Source organism: Xiphias gladius, chromosome 22 (genome assembly GCF_016859285.1).
Source record: "Xiphias gladius isolate SHS-SW01 ecotype Sanya breed wild chromosome 22, ASM1685928v1, whole genome shotgun sequence".
Lineage (NCBI taxonomy): Eukaryota > Metazoa > Chordata > Actinopteri > Istiophoriformes > Xiphiidae > Xiphias > Xiphias gladius.
Genome location: NC_053421.1, coordinates 10,703,913 through 10,715,353, shown reverse-complemented (window position 1 = coordinate 10,715,353; position 11,441 = coordinate 10,703,913). Strand labels below are relative to the sequence as shown.

The following is an 11,441-nucleotide window of genomic DNA, read 5'->3' as shown; positions in this document are numbered from 1 at the left end:
ATGTTACAGCAATGGGACACTGTTTGATTGTAGAGTGAGCTGTAGAAAATGCAGAACATAAGTAGCAACGACCACCTATCCCCAAAGATGTCCAAATAAATGTGCAGATGGTGTGTAATTACAAAGCTTTTTGCCTATTGCTTTAGGAAATAAGGTTCTAACTTAAGTTCAATGAACAAATGTTATTTCATTGCAGTCAGCAGTCATTGTTTTGTCTTTAGCTTTTAAACCAACAAGATTTATCAATTTATAAATAAACTCTTAATGTAATCCCCAGGTCTTCTATCTGCTACAGAGTAGGCCTGTGCAGGCATGGAGGCCCTGGCAGTGGATGATGACATCTGTATTCTTAAACATGAGACAGCCTTCACCGCTGCCGGCGAGAGCCCTGTATCGGTGTGTGCCGGCGACGAATCTGTTGCTTCCCACTTCGCCCTGGTCACAGCCTATGAGGACATCAAGAAGAGGCTGAGAGACACAGAGCGAGAGAATACCTTGCTGAGGAAGAGGGTTAAGCAGCTTGAAGATAAGGTATTGATGTAAATGGGCAGGAAGTAGTGCTGGCGGGAGCAAGGCAAGGAGAAGATAGAACAAAGAGATAGTAGCTCAAAGAGAGTGAAGTAAAAGAACATACTGCTTATGCAGATGGCTACACAGTCAGAGCACAAGGTTTAGAACATTTGAACTAAAGACAGAGATGAATTTTCATTTGCATTTTTCAGGACATCGGAATTATGGACAAACACAAAATGCTTGGAGATCATTGAAAAAGTCAGCAAATTCAACACCACACTGCAAAATACTTGCCTCTGGAAGAGTCTGCATGCCAGCATCATTAATATTGTTGGCGTATATATAAAGCTATGAGAACAATGAGAAATAAATTTGCTCTGTCTAAAAACAGAGAGGAGGTCTGGAAAAGCATTGCATTGCTGAACAATGTGTTGGAGCCCTACACGTTGGAGGAGAAGAGCTATTTAAACAAAAAGGGTTCTAGTACAGATGGCGGGCTAAAGTGAATATGCTGCACAACATGTGGGCAGAAAAGCTTCTCTCCAAGTGTTTAATCTCTGTCAGTTTTGGTTTTATCTGCTGCAGCATTCGGGCCATCAAGATAGGATGTGGTGGGAGGAAAGTAACTTCCTACCACAGATATTCAAATTAAATTAAATTGATCTCAACTCTTCTCTTCTCTGTGTGTTTTGTCTTTCAACACTATAGCTCTTCAGGCCAGATGCGCCTCCTTCAGAGGGTCCCCAGTACGTAAACAAGGCCTTCAGTGCTTACCGAGATATCTATATAGAGAAGGAGGACCTGCAGATGGAGCTTAACAAACTGGTGCGTTAACTGATCAATTTGAACCTTCCTCAAACTGACACGAGAATTTCGCAAATAAATCGTGTATGTTGCAAAGCTGAAAACAATGCACATTTTTAAGTCTAAATGTGTTATGTATGGATATGTTTTACTAATGCTTCCTCTGCTGCAGTTTTAATTCAGAACTTATGTAGAAGCACCAAGCTCATGACACCGTTGCACAGAAACAGCACAGTTGCACTGATCTTACCTGGGAGTTTCCTGCATTGGTATGACTGCTGAATCACCCTTCATCCTTCTATCCCTCTCAATCACTGTCTCCGCTCTTTTTCTGTCAGAAAAAGGAGAAGAGTGAGAGTGAGAGGTTGCTGACGGAGCAGCTCCAGGCCAAAGAGTTGGAGCTGCTTCAGCTGAGGACAGAGATGGAGACCAGCCAAGGTACAGGTAGAGCACACGGCCTGCTTTCTATTCTGAGCTTTTCTATTCTGAGCTGAGCAGCACTTAGTATAAATAATGGCATTTATTCTATGGTCTGACAAATAACATACAGTAGTATACATTTGCTGCGTGTGTGTGTGTGTGTGCGTGTGTGTGTGTGTGTGTGTGTGTGTGTGTGTGTGTGTGTGTGTGTGTGTGTGTGTGTGTAAAATTTGAAGTATGGAATGTAAAACCAGTAACTAGATGCCAAAGCAACTAACCATGTATATACCTAAGTGCAGTATTGAGGTATTTGTACTTGAGTATTTCCATTTTATTTCAGAGGGAAATATTGTATATTATTCCGCTACATTTATCTGGCAGCTATACTTGTTACTAGTAGCTTTTCAAACAGAAATTTTATAGAGAAAACCTATCTACAAAAAAATAAATGCACAAATAAAATATAATGATGATTTTTTTTTGAGAACTACCCAAAAATGTATATATTAATTTTTTATTAACTCTACCCAACTCCACCATACTGTTTTCACATTTATTACATTATCAATCAAAATAAATAAATAAAATAATATATTATATATTATAACACTTTTAAAAGGGCCATTGCATAAAATTATTTGTGATATCTTAAGTACATTTTGCTGATATTATTTCTGTATTTATACTCAAGTAAAATTTGAATGCAAGAATTTTACTGGTAATGAAGTATTTTAATCTGTGGTTTTACTCTTTTTAATTACATAAAGCATCTAAATACTTCTTCCACAACTGTGCAAAACCACGTATTATTATTATAACGCTTTATATTTAACAGTCTTACCTTAACTTACCAAATAATTGATGTTGTTAATATAGAGTACAAGTCACTATCATTGAAGTGATAACTATAATGGTATGTCTTTTGTACCAAATTGAAAACATCAGCACTTAACATTTTCAGGTTCAAACTTCTACAAAAAATATTTAAATTTAACATTTATTCACTCATCGACCGTGACTATTTAACTTCTTTTTTTATCATGTGTGTTCAGTGATGAAGAGCCTGAACAGCCCTCAGGACTACTGGCAGGTGGATAGGGTCAGCACTGAGCTAAAGATCCACAAACTACAGGAGGAGCTGGAGAGAGTGACACTGGAAAACAGCAGACTGGTGGAGAGAAGTGGGGTAAGTAACGGTGGGAAGAAAAAGCTGGATAGAGAGAAGAGGCTAATGGAAGAAAGGACAGATAAAAGAAGGGGTGAGAGAAGAGGAGCCGGAGAGAACAGTGCTGAAAAACAGTTGACTCTAGGAGAGATGTGGTGTAACGAGAAGAGATGAAAACAGTGGAGAAGAGGTGTTAGGGCAGAGAGAGACAGTGTGACACTGGGAAACAGACACGTGAAGAATTAGATGGTAGAAGGAAGGAGGACAGGAGTGGATAGGCTCCAACCTAAACAGTAGAAAAATTAATTGCTGAAGAATTAAAGAAAAGAGAAAAAGGAGTATGGCTTGAAGGTGAGCAGAGGAGTCCTGAGTTATGTTATAATAATAAAAATACCTAAAAACAACATCAGACACCTCCACTCTCTGTTTTGCATACCTTAACTCTGTTTTAGGAGGAACCCCATGGCCTTAACGGACCAGACTTGGACCTGACCTGTGACCCAAAGTATAATGCAAGGTAGAGTGTTTTATGAATATCATTGAAGAGTGGCTGCCAGTTCAATGCCCAACCCTCATCAATCTGCTCTGGCTAAAATAGAACACCAGAATTGTCCTTTAAAACATTAACAATAAAAGTACAAGAAATAACATGAGGAGCAAGTTTGGGACAAATGGCATGTGGGAGACTTGACAGGTCAGACGGGTGGGCTGCAGCACACAAGATATGATTTCACAGTATGCTCTCTCCTAGTGTGTTCCCCATGGAATGTAGTTGCCCTCTTTGGCCACTAGAGGAGGTTGCAGCTTTATACATTTTAACTGTCCGCATAACAGCTTATGATAAGCAGAAGCAAGTGAACCTTTGACGTGATGAAGACCAGCTAAACCCTTGACACTTGTGTCCATTACAAATAGTTTAAATTTGCACTCCAGTGTCTACAAGTTCTATGGCATATGGAATCCCCCTCCACCTACCTTTTCAGTGAGATAATCGTCTGTAAATTAGCACTGACTTACACTTCATGAAGAAAATTCTGTTTGTGGTGCATCATAATTGTTTCTCATGTCAGCAGTTTTCAGGTGTTACTTTTTAGCAGTACAAAAATCTTTAGTATTTCCACACTATTTTATTATTTATATTTATTGTTTCAGGCAGGTGTTTGAAGTTAAGACACAAAGTGTTGATGAGATTTAGAATCTTTATCTAAGGTGTGGATAGAACGCTTTGTAGGTGCTGCTGGCCTCAGCAACACCTGCAAACTGCCACCTACCACCATTTTAATAAAGCTGATGGTACTGTGAGGTTTAGCATCAATATAGGCTGCCCTTTCCGTCAAAAATGGCATCATTGTTAATGTAGCGCGTAATGTGTTTTTCCTTTGCAAGTTTCTGAATATGGCCTGAATGTACCATAGGAATGTGGACTGTTGCTGTTAGGTGAATATGCTCAAAACCTGTGAAACTCGAATGTGGCTTGACGTCAAAACAGTTAGTGTCTGCGTTAAATGTGTCAGCAGAAAAAAATAGCACATCGCAGAATTAAAGTATCATAGAGAAATCACTCTATTAACAGGCCCCTCAAGGATTTCTTGCAATTTGGTAAATAGATCATGGTTCCATAACTACAGTGAGGTTCATAAGTTTTTGAACAGTGACGCAATGTTCATAATTTTGCCTCTGTACACCACCGCAATGGATCTGAAACAAATCCATCAAGATGCGATCGAAGTGTAGACCTTCAGCTTTAATTCAAGGGGTTTAACAAAAATATTGCATTAACTGTTTAGGAATTACAGACATTTTTATACATAGTCCCTAATTTTCAGAGGCTCAAAAGTAATTGGAAAATTTACAATTGATCAGTTTCATGCCCGGGTGTGGCCTGTTCCCTTGTTATTTCATGACAAATTAAGCAGAAAAAAGGTCTGAAGTTGATTCCAAGTTTTGAATTTGCATTTGGCAGCTGTTCATGGGAATTCTAAACATGCGTTTCAAAGAGGTGTTGACTCAAATGAAGGAGGCCATCATTAGGCTGAAAAAACAAACCTATCAGATAGAAAGCAGAAACTTTTTTATGTTTTCTTTGCCAGAAAACATAAAAAAGCCTGCCCAGTTCTGGAACAAGATTCTTTGCACGAATGAAACCAAGAGGAACTTGTACCAGAATGATGGGAAGAGAAGAGAATGGAGAAGGAAAGGAACAGCTCATGATCCTAAGCACCACATCATCTGTCAGACATGGTGGAGGCAGTGTTGTGGCATGGGCATGTATGGCTCCCAATGGCACTGGGTCACTGGTGTTTATTGATGATGTGACTGCTGATCGAAGTAGAAGGATGAATTCTGAGGTGTATAGGGGTTATACTATCTGCTCAGATTCAGCCAAATGCTGCAAAACTGATAGGACGTTGCTTCACAGTACAGATGGATAATGACCCAAAACATACTTCGAAAGTAACAAAGAGCTACTCAAGGCAAAGACATAGAATATTCTTCAATGGCCCAGTCAGTCAGAGGAAGCTCAGCATTTGGTGATGTCCATGGATTCCAGGCTTCAGGCAGTTATTGACTGCAAGGTATTTTCATCCAAGTATTAAAAATAATCCTTCTATTTATAATTATTTTGGTTTGTCAAATTACTTTTGAGCCTCTGAAAATGAAGGACTGTATAAAAAATGTCTGTAATTCCTAAATGGTTAATGTGATATTTTTGTTAAACCCCTTGAATTAAAGCTGAAAGTCTACACTTCAATCACATCTTGATGGATTCATTTCAGATCCATTGTGGTGGTGTATAGAGGCTAAATTACAAAAATTGTGTCAATGTCCAAATATGTATGGACCTAACTGTATTTCTCCTACTAATTTTGACCAAATTCATGACTTATGTGACAGTTTTACATCTTGGAATTTAAACAAACAGGGGAAATTGAAAATTACTCGAGTTTAAGGACAGGATAATTGCACAAAATGTTTTCCTTATCTGACTATATACATCTATATGAAGGATATTTGAATGGTACTCTAGTAAAACTATGAGCTACAGTATGCCACCAGCTTATCATCCTTTACCACGTTATATCCTGTCTGACAGTTGGAATGTTTCTAGCAACACAGGCTGTGTAGAAAAGTAAAAATGCCTTTAAACATAATTTTTACAGAAAATATTCTGTTGATCTGTAGTGAGAGGAGCATGCAGCAGATGTGCCAGGCTTTGCACTGTGAGGTCACTCGTCTCCGTTCAGAGCTGAAGCACCAAACAGGCCTGATCAGAAAACTCAGGCCACTGATCAATGAGACAAGACAAGGTAAGGCATAATACAGCAACTGTTGTTTCATGAATATTAATCTTTGCAACGTTAATTTTCTGTTTGTGTCCGTATATGTGATAGCCCACCAGCACTGTTCCCCTACTGCATTTTCACACCTCCTCAGTTCAAAAATATGTACAGCATGGGGAGCATCCTTTAGCCCCTATATCTCCCTATAGTAATTTCTCTGCTCAGATGCAGTGAGTGCGGCCTTGAAATCTGTTTCTTGTGTCTTCCAGACTAATATGAAAACAAATTATGCTTTAACCTTCAGAGACCAGGTTACACTCTTTTTTTGTTTTAATCATTTCACTTTAAATATTTGTCCCATTTTATCATATTTTATCTTCAATTTTATATATTTCTGTTGAAAAACATATTTACACATATAAACTTTGCTTTTAAATAACCATTTTATGCATTAATATGATTGTTACTACTGCTTCTCTTCAGTTAAGGGAAGGCTTTTTTAAAAAGTACTACTTATTCAGAAGATTTCTTCAGCTGCTCCTTGTTACAATTTTTATAAGGGTGCGATAAGACTGCAGATATTATCTTAGTGCTCAAACTCTTTGAAAAAGGACATCATGAAACGGTCTATGCTTCCTCTCCCCTCCCTTTGTGATCATGTATTCTACCCTACAAGAGATTACCTCTGTTGTCAATTCCCTCGGAGTGTCAGGAGAGGAGACCAGGAGGTGAAAATTAGAACGAAATATGGCAAGAAAATAAATCTTGGCCTATTTATTCCACTGAATAAGAGGGTAATCCTGTAACTTAGATGAGGCAGATGGAAAGAAAAAAGGAAGAAGGAGTGGCAAAGAAAGGGAGAGAGAAAGAGGAGGGGAAGCGATGTATTTATTCAGTCATATTGTGCATCTGTATTCTTCTAATGTTGCTCCTTTGGAGTCACTTTTATTCAAATCCTAGACTCAGGAGACCCTCTCATGGAAGAGTAACGAGGATGGATGGATGGATAGATGTGTGTGAATGGAGAGACGTAGGGGGGAAAAGCAAGAGGAGATACTCTCATTTAAACTTTATTATTCACGCAAGATGATGAGTTGATAGCAAAGCAATGATTGAGTGTGTGTGTGTGTGTGTGTGTGTGTGTGTGTGTGTGTGTGTGTGTGTGTGTGTGTGTGTGTGTGTGTGTGTGTGTGTGTGTGTGTGTGTGTGTGTGTGTGTGTGTGTGAGAGAGAGATTAGGACATTTGATTTGTGTGGCTTAGTTTATGCATAGAGCTTTGTTTGATTAGGTTTTTTTCTGGGGAGTTTTGTATGATTATTTTGGATATTTACATGGTGCAGAGGTTTCGGTGTACAATATGTATGGTGTGAGATTTTACCTCACTACTCTCTAACTGTGAAGCCTATTATCCAGTCACGGATCAGAAGCCTTCGTTGAACGCACTTCAGATTTTTATGTCGTTAGAAACCTAAGCTTAATCCACATGTAAATAAGCACAGAAATAAGTACAGAGGTGCGATCATAGCGCCAAATACAAAAGCAGATCTGTTTTAGCTAAGGTAGGAAAGAGTAGATGACTTCATTTATACTGCCAACTGGATTTTACAGACAGACATGTAGCTAAAACAACAAAACAATTTCATACACATTTTTCACCACCTTATACACCTTACACAATCTTTCTCTTACTGAGAATTATATTGAAAAGCTTTTTTTAATTTACAAAATAAGAAGCAATTAATAAAATAATTAATATAACTACTTGCAACTTTTAATTGCCTTTCACTGCCATCTTTCCTCCCTCTATTCATTACTCTGTTCCTGCCCATCTATGCCTCCCATCACTTTCTCTCTCTCTAGCTGCCTCAACAGTTCCAATCCAGTGTCTGGATGACGTGGAAAAGAACAACAACCTAGTTCCTCGGGGGTCAGTGCCACGTCCCCCTAGTGCCCCCCCACTCCCCTCGTGCTCCGGACGCCCCTGCCCCCCTGTCGGCGGCTCGTCTGGCACCCTGCTGCCGGACAGTCTGAAGGAGGACTGCTGGTACAATGGGCCCTGGCCCTCCCAGAGCTGTTCAGGAGAGGCTCTGGTTGGGAGCAATGCCTGCTCTGTTGTCCTGCCCCCACCTCCCCTGAACCAAGCTTCCCTGGATGAGAGCTCGAGGTCCTTCCCCAGTCCCCCGAAACCCAGTGACGCTGTGTTCTGGGAGGGATACTCCGCTGCATCCAACTCCTCATCCTTAATGGAAAACTGCAGTCCCAGGAGCCATCCCAGTACTGAGTGGGCCAAGCCCTATTGAAAGGAACTTTGATGGGAGAATAGATGATTAGAGTGTGCAATTGGATGGAAAATAGATGAATGGATGAATGAATGGACTCTCCAACCCTGCCACATAGCTACCACCTAACCTGCCTTAAGTTGATAAGACCAGTCCTCTTGGCTGGACTGGACTGGCCCTACTGGTTATGGGTACTAAGTTAAGCCAGAGTGTCTGTGAAGATTCTCAGTCATCCAGGTCATGGTATTTCAAAGTGCTATACGAAGGCAACTGGACTTGCAAAAGGTTCTTGAAGACATTTCACCCTTCATCCAAAAGGCCTCTTCAGGATGAGAGGCGAAACGAGGTGAAAAGTCTTCAAGAACCTCAAGCAAGTCGAGTTGCCTTTGTATAGCACTTAGAGAAACTGAAGCCAGAGGAAGCCTTTTCGAGGTCAAGACACTGTAAACTTATTAATGTCTCTGCACACTGCATCGGTGAACATATCTGACCTTGCAGAGGAAAAGTTGAGGACAGACCCTCAGTAGAATCAGTAGTTTTTCCGTGTGTATGTGTCCTTGTATGCACACGCGTAAGTGTGTGCAAGCATGCATAAAAGCAAATTAATTTCTGTGTGTGCATAAACACACATCAGAGTGTGCCTGTGTCTCCAGATCAGTGCATGGGCATTTCTCGCCTGCCTGAATCTGTATCTCATCATAATAAACCCAATAGGGCTCAAAGGGCCTCTTTCTCCATTCACTGGGGCCAGTGATCACAGGGGCCACAGCTGAACACAGTTACTGGAATTTCTAAAAACTGTACTCCCTCCAATGCAGGTCTTTTTACATTTGATCGCTGTAAAGTATACAAGGTATGTAGTCCCGTGTATGTCTCATGATCACGTGCAGGAGATGTCTCAGTATGAGGACTTGATTTGTTTGTTTCTGTACTGTGATGGAGACAGACATACAGTAACTGTAGGATAACCACAGATTTTTTTATACAACTTTTAACAGCTACCAAAAAAAATCTTTCTTTCAAAATTGTTATTTTCATCAGTCCTTATGTATCATTATCAAAGTAGGCTGTCAATCTACCCATGCTTACCAAATCATTTTTGAGGAATGAAGTTGCAGTATTTGGATATTTGAGGAGATAGCATAACGAGTAGCAAATGATATTATCTAAAAATGTATTGCTTTCTGAAATAAAACACTCCGCCCACACTGGTACAAGAAAAGGTTCAACTGTTTATGATTTCACAGAAATTTCACAACTCGACAAGCCTCTGTAAGCAAGCAAGCCTCTGTAAACCTGCCTGTTATCACATATTCAATTTTCACAGAACTACTATCAAACAATATGTCATGTTTTCATTTCTCAATTGTAAAGGAACATGTATATGTAAGGCTCTGCATTGTTGGATGTTTTTCTGTAGGACTTTTACTTTGAGGGACTTATGGGAGAGAATCCATACACTCCCCTGTATTTTGCAAACTTGATTATGTCCGAAACCTGATCAGGTTTTTGGAGATTTTGAATAATAGGAAATGTATCTAAACTCTGTACTGTGCTGATGTTAAACTATGATACATTTGTTTTGCAGTATGGGGTAAGTTGTGTGAAGAGGAAAGTTTCTCTTTGATTTCTTTTTTTTTTTTTAAGAGTCAGATGAGTAGAAACTGAAGGATGTACAAAAGAAAACACATAGACTACAAGATATACAGAAAGAAGGATGTGCATATTTGTATAAATGTAAATGGTGGGCTTCAGTACTCTGCCAAACGCAGTTTTGCACTCCAAACCATAGGTTTTGGTTTTTATTCTCCCCCACCACCAAGACTCCTAATCTGCATAAGAGCTGTCTACCATGGTGGCAAGACAATAAGTGTATAAACCTGAAGAAATGTGAGCTGTGACTTGACAAATAGGTGCACAAAGCACATAGGCCTGTGGTCTTCGAAAAGTTTTTATTTTTCCATTTTCTTCATTCTGTTTCATGATAACTGTGGTCTTTTTGTTCTTAATTTTTAAGAAATTTTATTTTACAGCAGTAGTTTCATACTTCTGTAAACGATTTGCAAACCAAAATGCAATGTACAGTAGATATGAATTATATTTTAGATTTACTGCACTCCAGACTGTTTGTAAATATGATCGATTAAACGAATGAAAGGAAGTGACCGCGTGAGCTTTCTGTGTCCCGTCTCATATTTTTAGCAATGAGGTTCTGTGGTTCAATTCAATAAACTGTAGGCTTTGGCACATCAAGCTACTTCACAGTTGAAACTGTTAAAAAAATGTTTTGGCTTCCTGTCCACATAGACATTTTGACACATTTTACACCTAATATCTCAGCAGCAGAACAACAATTCCTACTGTCCATCCCAAGGACTCCATACTACTGCTGCTGAAACAATCCTTTAATTCAGTAGCTGACTCTGAATTTAAGACAATTTTAACAATCATCTAATGGTTTGAGTCATATATCCATCTAAAATGCCAAACTTCTCCAGGTCCCAGCTTGTCATGTGAGGATTTGCTACATTTCCCCAAGTCATTCTGTTAAAAAATTATTACCATTAAGGTTTTGAAATGCAGACAAGCAATTTGAAAACATCATTTTTACGCTTCGAAACTCATGTTTAAAAAAAAAAAAAAAAAAAACACTTAAAGAAAAATTTCCACCTATAATTTTACACTGTACATTAAGTAAAGTTAAGTCTAAACATTAAGTCTTGTTTTCAATTAACAGGAGCTGCAGACTGAAATTATTTCAACAATATTTACTGTAAGGCAACCAACGTCAGTAATCTACCTCGTCTCATCCATGGATTACAACTGCTGTCACTGAAAAGAGTAAGAGAAAAACATTGAAGAACCAGGACTACAGCTGATGTTGTGTATTACACTGACGACACTTTTCCTCGTAATGTGCCATTTTTGGTTCTTTGTAATAACAGATATACAATAAAGCAGATGTGATATTGCCTGGAC

At 39.1% G+C, this 11,441-nt stretch overlaps 1 protein-coding gene across 2 annotated transcripts; it reads left to right on the top strand.

Annotated features, from left to right (window-relative positions):
• Nucleotides 1–283: 283 nt before the first annotated feature.
• Nucleotides 284–9,542, top strand: azi2 (5-azacytidine induced 2). Of its 2 annotated transcripts, none has more exons than XM_040117882.1 (7): nucleotides 284–531; nucleotides 1,222–1,338; nucleotides 1,656–1,755; nucleotides 2,790–2,923; nucleotides 3,355–3,419; nucleotides 6,086–6,210; nucleotides 8,044–9,542. In XM_040117882.1, the coding sequence occupies exons 1-7, from the start codon at nucleotides 313–315 to the stop codon at nucleotides 8,481–8,483; spliced, it is 1,200 nt and encodes a 399-aa protein (XP_039973816.1). In that variant the 5' UTR covers nucleotides 284–312; the 3' UTR covers nucleotides 8,484–9,542. The 2 variants fall into 2 exon arrangements, with proteins under 2 accessions (XP_039973816.1, XP_039973815.1); XM_040117881.1 differs by having other exon boundaries at nucleotides 1,656–1,761.
• Nucleotides 9,543–11,441: the final 1,899 nt, after the last annotated feature.

Coding starts and splice junctions, on each gene's coding strand:
- azi2 (XM_040117881.1), top strand. CDS start 313: ATGGAGGCCCTGGCAGTGGATGATGACATCTGTATTCTTAAACATGAG. Junction 3,420..6,085: donor GACCCAAAGTATAATGCAAG/GTAGAGTGTTTT, acceptor GTTGATCTGTAG/TGAGAGGAGCATGCAGCAGA. Junction 6,211..8,043: donor GATCAATGAGACAAGACAAG/GTAAGGCATAAT, acceptor CTCTCTCTCTAG/CTGCCTCAACAGTTCCAATC.